Source organism: Lepisma saccharinum, chromosome 15, assembly GCF_977018435.1.
Source record: "Lepisma saccharinum chromosome 15, izLepSacc3.1, whole genome shotgun sequence".
Lineage (NCBI taxonomy): Eukaryota > Metazoa > Arthropoda > Insecta > Zygentoma > Lepismatidae > Lepisma > Lepisma saccharinum.
Genome location: NC_139243.1, coordinates 56,560,615 through 56,581,225, shown reverse-complemented (window position 1 = coordinate 56,581,225; position 20,611 = coordinate 56,560,615). Strand labels below are relative to the sequence as shown.

The following is a 20,611-nucleotide window of genomic DNA, read 5'->3' as shown; positions in this document are numbered from 1 at the left end:
CGTTCACCAATGCAGATTTATGTTTCACTTTTTCATTATAGTTTCAATATATATCTCGTTTTGTTGGATTCTTCTTGATATCTAACAATAGTGCAATGTCATTTTAAACGTATGTTAACTTGTGCGAAACCAGTAATACGTTAGGATGATGAAAGAAAACCTTCAAAAGCACTGCTACATTAAATGTGGTGAAGTGATCCCTAAGAATATTAAAATTCCAGCAGCATATTTGCAGTCTAAAGCTCTTGTTGTTTATGCATGCAATTTTTGTTGGATGTTGCAGTCCTACCACATCCAACAAAAATCAATTCCATATGAGTGCCATGCATGCAATTTCTGTTGCATGTTGTAGTGAAATATTTTGCTGGGTGGCGATATTCGACAAAGTCGTATGTATCAATGGAGCCTATTTGTTTCCAAGTTCCTTCAGTTTGTTCATCAAAATCCCTTACTACGACGTCCGACAACAATCGGATGGCGCCACCTGCTCCCATCCCCTCCATCTGTTGATAGTTCTATCCCCTTACAACCCCCATGCGGACAAGAAAAAAATGACAATTCAATGCAATTTCCACGTAATATTTAGAGGCTTAACATTTTGCTGCCCCTCCGGAAATTTCTCTCTCTCTCTCTGTCTCTCCTTCTGCAATCACTGGTTTCTGGCACTGTGGTTGTGTTGTGCATAAAAGGGGCCTACAAGTTGAGGCAATAAGATTTCCTGTTCCTGTGCAGAGTTCAGTAAAAAAAAAGGACAATCAAGACAAAATTCCCTGACATTTCCCAGACTTTTTTGACACCTCAAATTCCCTAACTTTCCCAGTTTTCCAGGTCTGTCGCCACCCTGTTCATGTGTACATGATGTGTACACCTCCAGACGAAACATCTTAGCAAATTCAACAATGGAAAAGCTTCTCTGTACTCTGAATGCTCACGTGCACATTAAGTCCATCCTTAGGACCAAAAGCTTTGTTGAAAATTGAACAATTAAAACGCTACCCTTTTCGTGAACATTTATATGTATACACTAAGATCTCTTCCACGTGCAAAATATTTATTGAAAATTGAACAATTGGTAATTGGTATTTTTTTTCTTGTTAAGCTCCTCTCGCTTGTTCGTCGTTTTTGTGATGATTGAAAAGTTTGAATAACACTACTTTGAAATTCTGTTTTCTGTTAGGGAAAACATTTCTAATACTTGAAAGGGAAAACATTTCTAATACTTGAAACAGCTTTCAACGAAGCTGCTGTGGGTAAAAACACAAGTTTACAAGTGGTTTTCCTGCTTCAGTAATGGTGATTTGTCACTTGCAGACCAACCTCGCTCATGACCACCCTAGACCTCCCGAATGGACGAACTCATCTTGGAAGACCATCGCAGAACAATCAATGAACTTGTTGATTTGTCTGAAACGTTTGCCTGACACAGTGAAATGAAAACGCCCCGAGTTGTGGCAAAGTGGGGAGTCCTGGTTTCACCACAACAACGTGCCAGCACACAAAGCCTCGAGTGCGAAACAATTTTTAACCAAAAACAGCATGACCCAGTTTATCCACCCACCATATTCACTTGATCTCGCTCTGTGAGACTTCTTTTTATTCCCCTGAATGAAATAAGGCTCAAAGGAAAAAGTTTTGCAGACGTGGAAGAGGTTAAGAAAAAAACGACGGAGGCATTACTTTCAAGATTGCTTTGAAAAGTGAAAATCACATATAGACCAGTATAGACAGTACTTTGAAGGAGATTAAATTTGTAACACCTAAAAATAAATACCCAGTTTTTTTATTACAAAATTCCAGTTTCGTGTGGGTTCCCTCCTCGTAGTATGGGTATGGCCTTGCCAACTCTCACTCCCCCAATGGCAAGCAAGCATATGCTTACTTTGATCCCAAGACCTCTGAAAGTAACAATAAATCATCAATTAATGTTAGATTAAATTAGCAACACCCTTCCTTCTCTCCTCACCATAAAATCTAAAGCTGACAATAAGTCTTCGATTAAGGTAACAAGGGCCAGTTACGATTTGCTAGCCTGTGGGTAAGACCCAGTTGGCTTCATGGATCTGGAATGTCTGTGTCATGGAAGTGAAACTTATTTGGACCCTTAGATTGCAAGGCAGAGACATTTTACATCAAAGCGATGAGTGTCACTTTACCACAAGTGCATACACTTAAAAAAAGCACTTTTCCCTCCAGACTATAAACACTATCTGATGAAAAGTATCCTCAAACTAAAGTCAAACTTTCCCTGTGACACAATTCCCAGTACAGAGATTGCCATTAACAGGGCCCGGATAGTTATGCATATTGCATGAATCATATATATGAAAATCTTGCATATTTTAGAGCAAACAACAACTACTAAAATTGTATTTTATGTCTGTGCGTTAGACATATTGTCTTCTTAATAAAAGTACTTCTTTCTATTTCCTTTCGTCACTGCTACTTATTCTCCTCTTTCTTTCACAAAACAAGGAGATAAAACTTCTTTTGTTATTCTCATGGGAACACAGAACAACTATTCTTTTGAGAATGCAATGGACAGTCTATATATGATCTTGAACTTGACATGTTGGATACTATTGCCTTAAAATATTGTCCAGTTGTATCTTGTGAAGTCAAACTTCTTTGGTGCCTCTTTGGACACACTGTACAAAGAATTTGTGCATTACCCGCACCCACCATTACGAAAGTTTTGAAAATTTTTCAAGGCTGTCTAATTTGTTTGTGTTTGTCTTGTGTAGTAGTTGTGGTGTGTAGTGTGTTTGTGTTTATATTGTGTAATAGTTCTGGTGTGTTTGTGTTTACAAGGGTGGTTTGAAAAGTTCTCGGAATGGAATAGAAAGAAACGACTTATAACAGTGAATTTTCTTTATTATTCAATGTAGTCTCCCTGTACACTAATGCACTTGGTCCAGCGATGTTCCAATGCCTTGATCCCATCTCGAAAATTAGATTCCTCCAGGCCTGTGAAATACGTGTCAACTTCGGCTATTAGTTCTTCCTTTGAAGAGAATCTCCGTCCACCGAGGAAACTTTTGAGTTTAGGGAAAAGATGGAAGTCTGAGGGAGCCAAATCAGGCGAATAAGGTGGATGTGGCAACAATTCGTAACCAAGTTCATGAATTTTTACAATGGCAATGACACTTGTGTGAGGGCGCATTGTCCTGATGCAAGATGATTTTCTTTCTTGCCACATCTGGCCTCTTTTCCCATATCTTATGCTTTAGTTGGTCGAGGAGATTAGCGTAGTATTGTCCCATAATTGTTTGACCAGTGGGAAGATAATCGATCAACAGAATCCCTTTCGCATCCCAAAACACTGACGCCATTCCTTTTCCGGCCGACCGTATTGCCTTTGCTTTCTTTGGTGGTGGTGAATCAACATGTTTCCACTGCTTTGACTGTTCTTTTGTCTCTGGGGTATAATAGTGGACCCACGTTTCATCTGTCATCACAAACCGGCGCAAAAAATCTGTTTGGTTTCTCTTAAAACGAGTCAAACATTGTTCGGAAATTGTCACTCTGATGCGTTTATGGTCTGTGTCAAAAGTCGCGGCACTCATCTTGCAGATAATTTTCTCATATCCAATTCAACTGTTAAAATGTGATACGCCCATTCGGATGACATTCCTATAACTTCAGCAATTTCACACACTTTCAGTCGGCGATCCTCCATGACCAATTTATGCATTTTTCAATAATTTCTGGGGTAGTAGCACATTTTGGGCGACCAGTACGTGGATCATCTTCTAAGCTGTCCCGACCAAATTTAAACTCATTTGTCCACTTTGCAACAGTTGAATATGAAGGAGCAGAGTTCCCCAGTGTGTTCAGAAAATCGGCATGAATTTCCTTTGCTTTCATACCTTCTTTACGAAGTACTTAATCACCGCTCGAATCTCGATTTTTTTCCATCTTCACAAAGCACTGCACGGGAACAACTACAAAGTGACGTCCGCACCACAGATCTCTACCCAGAACACTGACGCGCCACGTGTTTATTAATAAAGGATGGCCTATTACTATGCGGGAACCTCGTTGTCCTAGCACTGACATCTGGTGGTAATTTCCGAGAACTTTTGAAACCACCATCGTATATTGTGTTATAGTTGTGATGTGTTTGTGTGTGTCGTGTGTAGTAGTTGTGCTGTCTAATGTGTTTGTGTTTGTCTTGTGTAGTAGTTACTCCATTCATATTGGGGGTTAGGCGTAGAGCTGACAACTCTGCACTGTAAAAAGACATGTTAAGAAACAGCAATTTAAGGCCATGGATGTTCCCAAGGTAAAATAGTCCCCCGTTTGGATCTCCGGGTGGGGATTACTTTGGGAGGTCCCTGGACTAAGGATAAGATCTACGTTAGGAATAAGGATATTAAATTAGGCACCTGGAATGTTCTGAGCCTTTACCGGCCTGGGGCATTTCAGTGTGCAGTTAATGAGATAGTTAAGTATAAATTAGATGTAGTAGCTGTCCAGGAAGTTAGGTGGCCAGGAGCAGGGAATTGTAAAACTAAAAATTAAACTTTTTTCGATGGTGGTACTGAAAATCATAATTTTGGAACAGGCTTTTTCATAAATAGAAGTATTATCTTAGCTCTTAAAACAGTAGAATTTATTAATGATAGGATATCATATGCAGTTTTACAGGGTAGGTGGTGTAAAATTATTTTAATAAACATACATGCACCAACGGAAGATAAAGATGATAAATTTTCTCAGTATGATATGAAAATTCTGTCAGGTGACTGCAATGCACAGATTGCCAAAGAAGAGACATTTAAACCCATGATCGGTAAAGAAAGTCTTCATGAATTAAGTAATGATAATAGTATAAGATTGATTATTTTGCAACCTCAAAGAATTTAATTGTGAAAAGTACCACTTTTAAACATAAAGATATCCATAAATATACCAGGTCTTCTCCAGATGATAAAACTCATAATCAGATAGATCATATTCTCATTAATAAGATAAGGCATACTAGTATAATTGACGTTCATTCGCATAGAGGTGCTGACTGTGCCAGTGACAATTATTTAGTAATTGCTAAATTAAGAGAAAGACTCGCAGTGATAAATCATAAGCAACAAAATCTAAAAGTTTTAAAATTTGATACAGGAAAGTTTGCTGATGAAAGAATTAAGAAAGATTACCAAATTAAACCGTCAAATAGATTTGATGTTTTGCAGGATTTAAATGATGATGAAAATATAAATGAGACAGACGTAAATAAGAATTGGGAGGACATACGTAATGCAATAGAATCAGCAGCTAAAGAAAGTATAGGATACCATAAACCAAGAAAAAGTAGGCCATGGTTTGATATTGAATGTCATAATCTAATAGAAATAAGAAATCAGGCTAGACTTAGGTGGTTAAATAATTCTGATGACACAAATCTAAGCAATCATAATAGAATAAAGTGAGAAGTTAACTGCACGTTTAGAAGTAAAAAGAGAGATTACTTGAAAAGCAAAATTAACGAAACTGAAACAAACAGCAAAAATAAAAATATCAGAGATTTATATAAAGCTGTAAATGAATTTAGAAAGGGGTAGCAACATAAAGTAAACTTGATAAAAGATAAAGACGGTGATTCTCTAGCTAAATAGATGGAAGAACTACTTTAATGACCTTTTAAATGTCAATGTAGGAGATAAATCAGAAGTAAATGAAGTACACACAGCAGAACCTTTAGTTCCAGAACCTATCGTGACTGAAGTTAAATATACTATTAAAAAGCTAAAGAATAACAAAGCACCTGGCATTGATTTAATACCAGCTGAGTTAATTAAATATGGTGGAAATTCAGTAATATGTCAAATTCATAAATTAATTTGTTTAATATGGAATAAAGAAGAAATCCCTCAACAGTGGAAAGAATCCATAATTGTTCCTGTGTTTAAAAAAGGTGATAAAATGAAATGCAATAATTACCGTAGAATTTCTCTACTCTCAACAACATACAAAATATTGTCTAAAATTCTTTTAACAAGACTAACCAAATATGCTAATGAAATTATAGGTGATTATCAATGTGGATTTAAACGTAACTGATCCAATTTTTCACATCAGACAGACACTTGAAAAAAATTGGGAATATAATCAAAATGTCCATCAGCTATTCATTGATTTCAAAGAAGCATATGATTCGGTCAAAAGAGATAAATTATATAATATATTAGTAGAGTTTGGAATACCTAAGAAGCTTGTTATTATGATAAAAGTATGTACCAGTGAAACAGAAAGTAAAATTCGTGTGCATATTAATGTGTCTGACAAATTTACAATTCATGATGGGTTAAAACAAGGAGATGCATTATCTCCATTGCTCTTTAATTTTGCCTTAGAATATGCTGTTAGGAAGGCAAAAGAAACTGAAGAAGGACTAAAATTAAAGGTTATGACTCAGTTGTTAGCATATGCAGATGATGTAGACTTACTGGGTGAGATGTGAATACAATTAAGAATAATGCTAAAATATTTTTCAAAACTGCTAAAGAGATAGGTTTGGAAGTTAACAATGAGAAAACTAAATACATGCCAAAACCAAGTGTTAGGTAATAATCAAAATCTAATTATTGATAACAACTCGTTTCAACCAGTTTCCAAATTCAAATACTTAGGAGTAATATTAACAAATGAAAATTATATTAAAGAGGAAATAAAAGGTATGCTTAATTCATGAAATGCATGTTACTTCTCTCTTCATAAACTTATGTCTTCTCGTTTAATATCTAAGGAACTAAAAGTTAAAATATACAAAACAGTAACTTTGCCTGTAGTATTATATGGGTGTGAAACTTGGTGCCTTACATTGAAAGAGGAATATAAATTGAGAGTATTTGAAAATAAGATCCTTAGAAAAATATCTGGACCTAAAAGGGATGAGGAGACAGGTGAGTGGAGAAGGTTACATAATTTAGAACTACATAATTTGTATTCATGTCCAGATATTATTAGAATAATTAAATCAAGAAGACTTAGGTGGGCAGGCCATGTGGCACGAATGGGAGAGGAAATAGGAGTTTACAGGATTCTTGTTGGGAAACCTGATGGTAAGAGACCTGTAGGAAGGCCAAGACGAAGATGGAGGGACAACGTTGAGATGGACCTAAAGGAAATCGGTAGGAATGGAAAAGAGTATATAGATCTTGCTCAAGATAGGGACAGATGGAAGGGTTGTGTTGCTGCAGCCATGAACCTTCAGGTTTAAGAAGGCTAGAGAGTTAGTTGGTAATGATTCTCTTTACTGTGAAACCTCACATACTAACTATGATGTACCTTGGGGTTAAAATCTTTGTTGTAAATTGAACAATTGAAAAGCTTCCATTCGAGTGAACATTCATATGTACAATAAGATCTCCTTCATGGACAAAATTATTATTGCAAATTTAACAATTGAAAGGTTTATCTTTACCATGAATACTCACATGCTCATAAAGATAATCCTTACGGGCAAAATCTTTGTTGCAAATTGAACAATTGAAAGGATTCTCTCCAGTGTGACCCCTCATATGCGCATTAAGATGAACTTTATGGGCAAAATCTAGCTTGCAAACTGTACAATTGAAAGGTTTATCTTTAGTGTGAACAGTCATATGTACACTAAGATGATCTTTACGGGCAAAACCTTTGTTGCAAATTCAACAATTGAAAGGTTTCTCTTTTGAGTGAATATTCATATGTACACCAAGATCTCTTTTACGGACAAAATCTTTCTTGCAAATTGAACAATTGAAAGGCTTCTCTCCAGTGTGAAGCTTCAGATGAACATTAAGATAAACTTTACGGGCAAAATCTTTGTTGCAAATTGAACAATTGAAAGGCTTCTCTCCAGTGTGAAGCCTCACATGCACATTAAGACTAACTTTATGTGCAAAACCTTTGTTGCAAATTGAACAATTGAAAGGCTTCTCTCCAGTGTGAACCCTCATATGCACATTAAGATAAACTTTACGGGCAAAATCTTTGTTGCAAATTGAACAATTGAAAGGCTTCTCTCCAGTGTGACCTCTCACATGCTCCCTAAGATTAACCTTAAAGGCAAAATCTTTGTTGCAAATTGAACAATTGAAAGGCTTCTCTCCAGTGTGACCTCTCACATGCTCCCTAAGTTTAAACTTAGAGGCAAAACGTTTGTTGCAAATTGAACAATTGAAAGGTTTCTCTCTAGTGTGAACTCTCACATGCTCCCTAAGATTAACCTTAGAGGCAAAATCTTTGTTGCAAATTGAACAATTGAAAGGCTTCTCTCCAGTGTGACCTCTCACATGCTCCCTAAGATTAAACTTAGAGGCAAAATCTTTGTTGCAAATTGAACAATTGAAAGGCTTCTTTCCAGTGTGACCTCTCACATGCTCCCTAAGTTTAACCTTAAAGGCAAAACGTTTGTTGCAAATTGAACAATTGAAAGGTTTCTCTCTAGTGTGAACTCTCACATGCTCCCTAAGATTAACCTTAGAGGCAAAATCTTTGTTGCAAATTGAACAATTGAAAGGCTTCTCTCCAGTGTGAAGCCTTACATGTGCAATAAGATCACGTTTATGGGCAAAACTTTTGTTGCAAATTGAACAATTGAAAGGTTTCTCTCTAGTGTGAACTCTCACATGCTCCCTAAGATTAACCTTAGAGGCAAAATCTTTGTTGCAAATTGAACAATTGAAAGGCTTCTCTCCAGTGTGAAGCCTTACATGTGCATTAAGATTACGTTTACGGGCAAAACTTTTGTTGCAAATTGAACAATTGAAAGGTTTCTCTCCAGTGTGACCTGTCACATGCTCCCTAAGATTACTCTTAAAAACAAAACCTTTGTTGCAAATTGAACAAGTGAAAGGTTTCTCTCCAGTGTGAACTCTCACATGCTCATTAAGATAAACTTTACGGGCAAAATACTTGTTGCAAATTGAACAAGTAAAATGTCTCTCTTGTGTGGGAACACTCATAAATGTATTATGATCAGCTTCATGGACAAAAGATTTCTTGGAAACTGAACAATTAAAAATCATCTGTCGTTCATGGGTTATCAAACCTCCTTTGTCAGGGAAAGTGCTTTTAGAAATGGGGACTATACATTTCTTTCTCCTGTTATTAGGCTTAGAACTATCAACATGTGCCTTTCTTGCAAGGATTTTTGTTGCAGGTCTAGCCTCTAATTTTTCTTCTCTACTAATACATTCTGTAATTTCTTTTGGCTTCTCTTGTTCTCTTAAGTTTCCTGCAGACACTGACAAATGTGGAACTGACCTTGGGACATCTTGTACCTGTTCTTCCACATAGTTCTCGATCAGGTAGCTGAAAAAAAATATATATATACAAATGTAGTTTCAGTTTCTGAGTAAATAATGAGAATGACACATGTACAAATCAATGAAAAGAAAGGAGAGAAGAATAGACTGTTGTGTGGGATGTACTCATGAAAAGTTTAATACATGTATATTATTATGTACAACGTTCAGCGAAAAATGTATCCTCAACCAGTACTTGAAGCCAGGTCTCTGGCGTTCCATGCCATTGCTCTACCACTGAGCTACCGAGCCAGCCTGACTTCGCCTGATTTCTTGCATCCACTGTTTTATCTGTGTGGAATCCTGACGACACTGCATTTCTACTTCAAGTTCTATGTAGTACATCTCCTATGTGTGCCTAATTTAATGTGTATTATTGCTGCAAGAATGAATACATAATATTTTTTTTTACCACTTAGTCAAAAAGTATTCATATTTTTGCTGTAATTTTCATTAGGCTGGCCACAAAACTTTGTGCAGATCAATAGTGTGACAATATGTTGTCATTGCCTCTCACATTTACATTCAGTCATTCATTTTTTTTTCTGTTGCAGGGTAAACAAGAGTTACTACATCCATATCTACTTTTGACCAGAGATGCCCATTTGACTAAAGGCTGCCACTGCACAGTGTCAAAGCTCAAGGTCAACCTCCAGCTTCACATGGCCTCAGCCCCTGAACTCCATTTAGGCCTCACCTTCACTCTCAGTGCTCAAGGTCGACTCCTGGTCTTACATGGCCTCACACTCATAAGTGTCTTGCAGGCTTGGAACCAGTCGGGGGGTTGAACATTTGTAAGAGTAATTCATTCACAGTAGTCGGAAATGCCTCAAATAATTCAGAAAATAAATAAGGTGCTTTATTTGCCTCACATTTTCAGCCACACTATGTCCATTGATTGAATTGGTATTTTAAGTCCACTTTATGCACAGTAAGGCTACTTGGGAGTGGGCCTACAGTTTAAAGTGGGATCCGAACCACTATGTGCCTCCACCGGGTACCGACCCCGAGACCCCTTGATTACAAGGCAAGGACGCTACCACTGCGCCATCAGGGAGGCCCACATTATGTCCACTCCAATAAAATTTATTAGGCACAAACACATGTTTACGTCTCTTTCATTCCTATGCTTTCAAGATTGTAATTCCTTGTAAAGATGAATTTAATGTGCATTATTCCAACTGGTATAAATATTCTCTACATATGTGGGTTAAGTCATAAGTCATGGCAATTATTATTATTTTTTTCTTTTTTTTTCGTGAACTGGGGACAACACAAAAAATCTAAGATATACGTTTGAAAGTGTATGGAATGTACTTTTGAAGAAGCCACCAGATGAAGTCTGGATGCAGGAGACTCGCGTAGGGAAGAGGCAGAACACATGACTTTGGACAACAGTGTTTTATTTAGGCAGTTAACACTCTGCTCCGTATGAAGGCCTCCACCAACCTCACCACTGTTTGATAGGGCACAACATGCACACCCAGTGCTTCCCGTAGCTCTGTATGGCATTCCCGTGCATTTCTATCATGGATAACTGCTATTTTAACATACGAATGTTGCTCCTGCTTCATTACCTCCATTTTCGAATGCTGTCACTCACCGACTGATTTTGTGTGCATGCTTACTACCCCACCGTTGTTCACATACACCATCTGGTGGCTTCTTTTGAAAGTACATTCCATACACTTTCAAATGCATATCTTAGATTTTTCCTGTTGTTTGTGAGAAAAAAAAGTAGTTTCCAGGACTTATGACTTATCCCACGTATTTACAGGTACAATTAGAAAAAGTCATTGTAAAAGGGAAAAATTCTTTTTAAAAATGTGACAATTGAAAAATGAAGCTTCACATATTTCAGGTTTCCTGAGATCTCAACATACCTGTACGTGCTCCTTTATTTCGGTCCCCACCTACATGAGTTCAAAATTCTGGATAAAGTATTCTGATATTTAAAATATTAGTGAGATATTATCTTTTTAACAAAAAAGTTCTCAGCTTAGTGAAATGATTATCAATCCATAACTATCACATGTTTTTTCTGGGTAGCCTTAAAAATGGCCATCTTCATAAGCTTCAGGATACTCTTTGTTATTACCTACTACCAAATGCATTTGTCCCGCACTGTGGCCGTGTGGTCTAAAACATCAGCCTTTGGGCTATGGAAAGCATGTTGGTTCAAGTTTCCTCGATAAGTGTAACAACTTTTCTCATGAGATTTCGGCCAGTGCATGGGACCATGACCAACCACCATCGTGAGAAAATTGGGGAGCTATGAATGAGTAGCATAACACAGTCGTGGAGACCTACAATGACTGGAGTTTGTTGTGCTGACCACACAACATTCCATAACTGGTTGGATGATTGAACACCTCTGCTGAGGGATATGGTAGTGAGGCATGCAGTCATCAGGTAGGGCCTGAACCTTACGGATTGTTGCCTCGAAGGTTGAGAAAAAATGGAACTCTATGTCTACCAATGTCCATTAATATTTCTATTTGGTGTCTGTTGCTGTTTAAGATTGTATGTAATTTTGCCTTCCGCTACTCATTTGTTTTCTTTTTACTCCCGCTGGGAACCTCTTGTGAGCAAGCGGGATTCTGGGAGCGTGATATAGCAAAGTGACATGGTGCATGTTGGCTCGCGGCAGCAGGAAGGGCATTTTCATTTAGCCTGTCAGTTGTGGGCTTTTGTATTCACCAGTGTGTGTGCAAACATTTTACTATTATTGTATATAGTATGTCAATTCGTTAAAGGACCTGTATGAAATCAAATTTGTTGCTGTGTACGTGGTTCCAGCCTTATGGTAAAACGTCCAAGATGGCGTAAGCCCCAGAGTGAATAGTATATTTTCTTGGTGCAACCGGGAAGGATTCTTCAGACATTTATGGTCCTCCGCATTCCGGATATAGTGACAGTTTGTGTTTCGTGCATTGAGCTGTGATCATCAGTGGTGAACATTTATTTGTGACAGTGCTAACCGTGAGCGTGTTACAGCAGCAATAGTGTTTTTAGTTTGCACACATACAGTGTTTTCTGCACTTTCGTAATGGACATTGTTTCAATGCGCATTTTGCAGGGACCTTGAACTCGATTGCGATAGCATTGGAATCAATCGTCATGGCACAGTTAAATCAGCTGTTTCAGGAACTCTCGTTTCGTCGTATGACGCAATTTTTCCTACGCTTTCATCTACAGTTGTGTGACTAGATAGTGTCTTTCTTTGTGAACGCATGAAGCAACAGCTGACCTTGAACTTTTCTTCAGCTCTTCAAGATTTTGTTGCAATCAACAATGAAGCTCTACAGAGAAAAACACAATCAACAATCAGCTTCCCGTGAAGTGTTTTAGCTGCGGCAGCGGTGAGTACAAAGGTCTGGTTTCCTATAACATTCCTTTTCTTATTGTTTCATAGTTCCTTGCATTCTTGTGTTTATTTCTGCATTCAGTTTCGTTTCTCAGCAAGCATGGCAAATGTAAGAGCATTAATCAAAGATAGAAGCTCGCTCAAGGGGAAACTTACACTTATACAATCGTATGTCAGTACTTATGATGAATCCTCAGCAAAAATACAACAAATAAAAACCTGCATGGAACATGTAAATGCTATCTGGAGTAAACTGGAAGGCATACTTGACGCAATAGAATCAGAAACACCCGAGGGTGAGCATGATGTGGAAAAGAATGAAATCGAAGAAATGTATTTAGATTTAAAATCAAATGCAAACATTAATTGACAACCATGAAAAAGCAACATGAGTAGAAAACAAATGTGTATCTAAAACTTCAAATATGCAGGTGAAACTGCCGGCAATTGCATTACCACATTTTAGCGGTAATTACACACAGTAGGTGTCTTTCAAGGACACGTTCGTGTCGCTGATACACAACAATGTAGATATTTCAAATGTTTAGAAGTTTCAGTATTTACGTGTATCATTGAAAGGTGAGGCCTTGCATCTAGTTCAGAACTTAACAATGACAGAAGCAAATTACACTATTGCTTGGGAGCAACTCAATGAACGATACGACAATAAAAGGTTGATTGCAGCATCACATGTAAACGATATTTTATATATCAATCCAGTTGTAAAAGAAAATTGTCAGGAACTTCGCGCATTTACAAACACTACAGTTAGCTCAATTTCAGCACTCAAACTGATAACTGAGGACATGTCGTTAGCTGACATAATTTTAGTTCAGCATTTTGTTTCAAATCTTGATCCTGCAGCAAGAAGAGCATTTAAACTAGAAAATAATGGTACTGAATTTAGCACATTAGATCAGCTTTTTAGTTTTCTAGAGCACAGATGTCAGGCTCTTGAAAAGATCAATCCAGTTAAGAATGAAAGTAACAAAGTAGCAACAAAATCATCTACAAATATGAACAAACAGTACAATGATAAATGTCAACAATCTTCGAATTCATATGTTACAACAGATTCTTCATTGTGCATGTTTTGAAAAGCAAACAAACATCGCTTATTTTCCTGCGAAGCCTTCAAGAAAGCTTCAATCTCACAAAAGTACAATTTTTTACGTGAGAATCGTGTATGTTTTAACTGTCTCAGCAGCAATAATCACATCTCAGCACAGTGTAAATATGGAGCATGCAAATGAAGTAAACAGAAGCATGAAGGTACATCCAATGTAAACCACCAGTGTCGTGAAGCGTCATCTGGAGGTCACGTGAATACATTGATAGTAAACAATACAAGTGATTCTTCACAGCATTCAGATCAAGCACCTCAAGCTTCTTATTGTTCAATTAAACAAAAAACTACGTCACAAGTGTTACTTGATACGGCAATTGTTCAAGTAAAAGACATAGCAGGCAATTGGGTTAATTGTCTTGCTCTCTTGGATGGGGCGAGTCAGAATAATTTCATTATTGAAGATGTCATTCAAGGTAATCATCTTCGAAAGGTAAAGCATCGAATTCCCATTCAGGGAATCAACAATTCGTCAGCTGACTCGAGTCACTCAGTAGAGATCCCTCTCAGATCTAATTATAGCAAATTTACGACAAGTATTTTGTGTTCAGTGTTGCCAACCATCAGAGGACTAATGGGCACCTCCAGGACCACTCAGCAACCCAACATTGTTGAGTAGCAAGAACCCTGGAGGCGCTTGCTACCTGGTTGTTGAGAAGGAGCGACCGCGGCTTCACTCAACATAAAATTCTCTCGCTACCTGCAGTCAACTGTCGTGCTGTCGTCTGCAAGTCGGTTGTCTTCTGTTAGTTGCAACTACAGTGCTGTAGTTGCAACATGGCGCGGCGGAACTAAAAGATGCGTGGAGTAAAAAGTATTTGCAAGTTTGATTATGTAGACCAAGCGCACCTTTAGGTCGCGCATCCAATAGCCTTAAATAGTAATAACTTTTTCGCCACTATATTCTCGGAGAATGAGTGATCTGTCAACGCATAATTATGCACTGGCTTCAACTGAAGTATATTTAAAAATACCAACAAAATAACGCAGTTAAAAAAAGTAATGAATCCAAATACTGTTCACAACATTAATTTTTTTTTTGCCTAAAACGGATGAGCATGCTCTTGCAAACATGTGTTCAGCTTGAGGTGGAGACCACTTTTTATCTCGCTACGTAAGTTTCGGGTTCGAGTTCCGGTACAGGCATGGATGTTATTTGATTGATTTAATTTATTTTACTTTGCATTTTTACCACTTTGGGCTAATCGCGAAGATGAGGATGAGTGATGATATGGTGAAGGAACAGTCACAAGGAACAGCATGCTCAGGCCGGGATTCGAACCCGGGACCCGGTGTCGTAGCGCGATGTGTTAACCACTCTGGGATATTATTTGTGAATGTCCCTTCTTCAAGTACGTGTCCAGCTTCTTTTTGCAAGAAAAATTGGCATCAAATATCGAGGCCATTTCCTGGGTGAAATACATACTTTTCAAGGGAGCGTGATATCAAGAAATGCACTGTGTGATATTTGAAAATCCGTTGGAAGGAGGATGGTATTACAATAACTTAAATGATGATCATGCAGAGTTAATCATAAAGACAACTAAAAAATATGGTATATTCATGTATAAACGCCAATTCATACGTGTTTATTTATATTGCTCTAAGTTACATTTTTTCGCAGCTATGAAAGCACAATCAGCAATTGATAATTTATACTATATCAAGCATTATTGCGTGAAAACAACATGAGAACACCGTTATACAATCTTGCACACATTTTGCAACTTGTTACTCACTGTTTAACATTTCTGTTCGTAAGCTAATCACCGTGGCTACGACGGTAGGGTCACGGGTTTGAATCCCAGCCTGGGCGTTCTTTGTTAGTGTCCTTTCATCAATTTCATCAATCATCCTCATCTTCGCGATTAGCCAAAAGTGGCAGAAAAGCGACGATAAAAAACAAAATTCAAATGAAACTATTATTATTATTAACTTAAATCATATTTATTATTGTCCTATTAACAATGGTTGATTTGTTTTATTTTACTTCATTTTCGTGCCACTTTTGACAAATTTGCGAAAATGGAAATGAGTGATGATATGATGAAATTGATGAAAGGACACTCACAAGCATTCATTCCCAGGCCAGGAACCAATCCACCATGGGTGCCGACCTATTAACAATGGAATGAAACTATTGAGGAATAATGATCCCATTTCAAAGCACATTCTTGAAGTTTATCTTTCTTTCAGTTCTAGTGTAGCATATGCGTATGTTATAAGTGTTTTAACAAAAGGTTTACAACCAATAAGGTCACACACACACAAAAAGTGTTTTGGGTTTGATACCCGGTGTAGGCACATGGTGGTTCGGATTCCACTTTAAACTGTAGGTCCAGTCCCAATTAGCCTTACTGTGCATAAAGTGGACTTAAAACACCAAATCAAACAAACAAACAAAGAAACACACAAGAAGTAGAGTGTTGTGTCAAACTTGCACTCCTATACGAAAATAATCTTTAATTTAAACACATATATCCTTAAATAAAACTGGCCACAACCTTTCTACACTCAATGTCACTCCTCCATGGTTATTACTTATTATTTTGGAGAAATAAAATTGTAACCACAGAGAATTTGTTGTAACCAAAGCTCTCAAATTAGGAATATAACATTTCCCCCAATTGTATCTCTATGGACAGTAGACACATGAGTGTCTACTCATGTTTTACTTCGAGATTAACCACATACTTTAATTTGAAATAGCATCCATATATATATGTCATCACATCGATTCATAACCCATTAATAGTGACACCGTATTCAACAGCACAACACGCCCTGCCATTTTCGCTGCAGACGACACAAGCCAATGCGATTTTCAATTGTTTTCGGCAGGAACGTCGCTATTTCTCAACTCTGCATCCAGGAAAGGCCATAAAACTGTGTGACGTAGCAGGTCAACATTTGCTACCATGTTGAGCGATCCTGGAGGTGCCCAATGCCTTCAGAAAGGGTTGATGCTTCTGAATGGAACATTCCAACAGATATTCGTTTAGCAGAATCAAACTTTTGCTCGCCGGGCAAAATACACATTCTGCTTGGTGCAGAGATTTTCTTTGCCATCATGAAGCCTGAAAAGAGAACAAGGCCAGGAAATTTCCCCATTCTGCAAGACACAGAGTTTGGATGGATTATTGCAGGGAAAATTCCAACAATATCTTCTAGCAACAGTGTTACTAGGTCATTTTTCACGAGGAAAGAAGATTCTCTCAGCTTTCAATTAGAACGGTTCTGGGAAATAGAACAGCTTCATATGAAACTACAATCACCAGAAGAAATTGCTTGCGAGCAACATTTTCAGCAAAACATAACAAGAGATGAAAGTGGCCATTATATGGTCAGGCCGTAAGGATCGTTCAGTGTTAGGTGACTCCTCACACTCTGCATTAACTCGCTTTCACCAATTAGAAATGAGGCTTCAACATCAACCACAATTAAAGGCTAATTATATAGAATTCTTGCAAGAATATTACCAGCTGGGGCACATGGAACCCATGGGAAATTTAAATGATGTACAAACAAATGCCAGCAAAAAATTTTACATTCCTCATCATTGTGTTTTCAAGGATTCTAGTACAACGAAAATACTTGTTGTTTTTGATGGGAGCTCACCATCAAAAGCGATGAATCAATAAATAGCACACAAATGGTTGGACCTACCCTACAGGAAGATTTTTTTCCATTGTTCTGAGATTCCGAACTCACAAGGTAGCATTGGTTTCTGATATAGCAAAAATGTATAGAATGATTGATATACATCCAGATGACAGGCCACTACAATGCATTCTGTGGAGAAACTCTCCTCATGAAATCATAAGAGTATTTTAGTTAAATACGGTCTCGTATGGGCTTACATCAAGTGCCTTTTAGCAACCAGATGTCTGAAGCAGTTGGCCGAAGATGAAGCAGTTAACTTTCCACACGCATCTCAAGTGTTACAGCGTGATTTTTATGTTGATGATTACATTGGAGGAAGCAGTAGAGTGCAAGGTGCATTACAACTTTATCAAGATCTATCAGAACTTCTGAAAACAGGAGGATTCATTTTACGAAAGTGGTGCTCCAAAAGCACTGAAGTACTCAATGCTATTCCAGAATCACTGAGAGAGACTCAAAATCTTATTCATTTTCATACAGAGGGTGTGAAAACTCTAGGAGTTTCATGATATCCCTCAACAGACACTTTCATGATTAACATTGGAACAAAGTCTGTTAACATCATGTCACCCAAACCAACCAAACGTCAAGTAGCCAGTGTTATTGCACAGATATTTGATCTAATTGGACTACTTTTACCAGTAACAACACTGGCCATGGCGTGATGTTAACGGGTTGTAATTGTGCTCTGCCTTTGGATAAACTTTTCAGTGTTTATTAATAATATGGAACTGAAGATTATAGTGATTTATTTCACATAAGTACTCTGTTTATGTAATTATGAAGCTGGACAGTGGAAGAATGAACTATATAAATTGAATTAGTTAATTTAAGGTTGAACTGCTCAATGTAAACAAACCGAGACACAGAATAGAACAGAGTCTCATGCTTGGCAAGATTGCAACTATATGGTGGAGCAGTCACACAATACACAATCATTTGATTATTTTTCTCGATTATTTTTTGCCCGATTTTTTCTTCTTGGATTATGTTTTCAATTATAGTTAATTATTAACAGACATTAAACTGAACTTGTATTTATTGTTTTCTTGGTAGTAGTGTGTGTGTGAATATTAGTACAAACATGGGACTTTGTAAGAAATGTTCTAAGCCAATTACTCGGCAAGATCAAAATTAAAAAGTGAAGTGTGGATCTTGTGCTGGTGTTTTCCATGGAGCATGTGCTGACTTTACTGAAAACTATATCGAATTCTTACATGATTAAAACCAAATATGGCACTGCAAGCATAAAGCACTGTAATGTTCTTGATCTTTACTCTTGGCTGCATATTTTTGAAATGCAAAAATCAAATCATGCCAGGTCCAATGAAATCCACAATCTGCTCTGGAAAGCCCCGTAGAGGACAGGCCAGGGAAATTGTTTACAATGTTGGAACATATTTGCGAAATCAGAAGGAGTTATATAAACTTAAGTATAATGTTGTCGAGTCCACAAGCACCGCCACGGGAGTATCTAAATGGATGGTTTCTCAAGTTTTAAAAGAATTGGATGGGGTTGATTTCTTGTTGTACGTCCACTTTATGCACAGTAAGGCTAATCGGGACTGGACGTACAGTTTAAAGTGGGATTCGAACCACTATGTGCCTCCACCGGGAATCGAACCCAGGATCCCTTGATTACAAGGCGAGGATGCTACCACTGCGCCATCGGGGAGTTCTTGTTTTAAAGGAAGAAAAGAGTCGTTGGCGAAAGGTGAGCTGAAGTTCTGTACTCCGACAGGTAGAAAACAGCCCATGAAAAAGCAAATACAAATTTCGATGAAAATTCTCAGACCATTCCGTGCTCTCCAGGTTGCAACACTGCGAACCAACATTGCTGCGGAGAATGGAGTGAGGAAATGTGCTGTGAGCTGCACAACAGCTATTTGCAGCGTCTTGTTATTAAACTTGTCAAGTTATAGCAATGCCGACAACGGAGAACAATAACTTACTATGCTATTATCAAAATGTAAGGGGCGTGAATACCAAATTAACTTAGTTGCACTTGGCTGTCTTAGCAACTGATTATGATATGATTGATCTTACGGAATCTTGGCTGACAAGTGATGTTCAAAATTCAGAACTATTAGACATATGTCTCAGATACATAGACAAGATCAAACAAAAAGGAGGGGGAGGTGTGTTGGTCATCGTCTGGGAAACTATTTGTGTAAAATGTATTGAGTCAGTTGATTGTATAGAAATTGTATTTTTGCGTATAAGTTGTGACGTCAAAAGTTATTTATTTATATCATTGTATATTCCTCCTGATACTAAATTGGATAAATATTTAATCCTATATTTCTTGTTAGAAGAGGTGTATATCTCTTATAATGGTAATACATTTAATATTGGACATTTTAATAACACAACAATATTGGATTCACATACTGATCTTATGCGGTGTGGAAATATCGCAAATGCACTTAATGATTTTATGAATTTATTGGATTTAACATATTGGATTGGACATAAAAAAATAGCAATAAAACTTTGGATCTAGTGTTAACCAATGTTAAAGACCATATTAATGTTTTAAAAACTAAAATTTCTGCTCCTACCAGTTGACGGACACCACCCTCCTCTTATATTTAATTTATCTTTTAATTTTAAGTGCTCTCGAAATAAATTGTATTCAGCTATGGGTTTTAACTTTAAGCAAGCTAATTTTTTGAAGTTGTATCAGGATCTTGGGAAGAATTGCTTCAATGTAACACCCAAATAAAGCAGTTGATAAGTTTTATCAACCATTTACTATAGGGTCAATCCATATGAAGTCATACAACATGGTTGCTTGACCATTTTTAAAAAAGTTTATTTTTTTGTGTGGTGTGAGCCTCATATGTTGACAGTTCAGAACCACTGTTATTTTATTTTTACTATCACCGATTTGAAGATGGCGGGCATTTTATTATCATGGCGCGCGTCATTTTCTCCATTCTTAAGCATCAGTGGCAACTTCTTTTTCTCAGCTCTGGTAAGTCCTACGACAATGAGACAAAATCTGTGATGTTAAGCACATTATAGGCTACAATTATATTTCTGTGAAATTTTCTAAATGTTATTCCTTCATAATAAATTTTAAGGTCAAAATTGTGTATTTTAATCGCTCAAAATGACATTTTCGAACATTTTTTGTTTTGGGGGGGAAGGCAGTTTCTTTGACAA

The 20,611-nt window shown here is 37.3% G+C and overlaps 1 protein-coding gene across 1 annotated transcript in view; it reads right to left on the bottom strand.

Moving 5' to 3' along the window:
* Window positions 1-739: 739 nt before the first annotated feature.
* LOC145999714 (uncharacterized) overlaps window positions 740-20,611 on the bottom strand; it is a 90,293-nt gene continuing 70,421 nt past the window's right edge. Inside the window, exons 3-4 of the mRNA XM_083136994.1 lie at window positions 9,247-9,294; window positions 740-1,895 (exon numbers count right to left, since the gene is read on the bottom strand). Coding sequence (XP_082993120.1) covers window positions 1,784-1,895; window positions 9,247-9,294 — 160 coding nt within the window. The 3' untranslated portion in view covers window positions 740-1,783. The remainder of the gene's footprint in view (window positions 1,896-9,246; window positions 9,295-20,611) is intronic.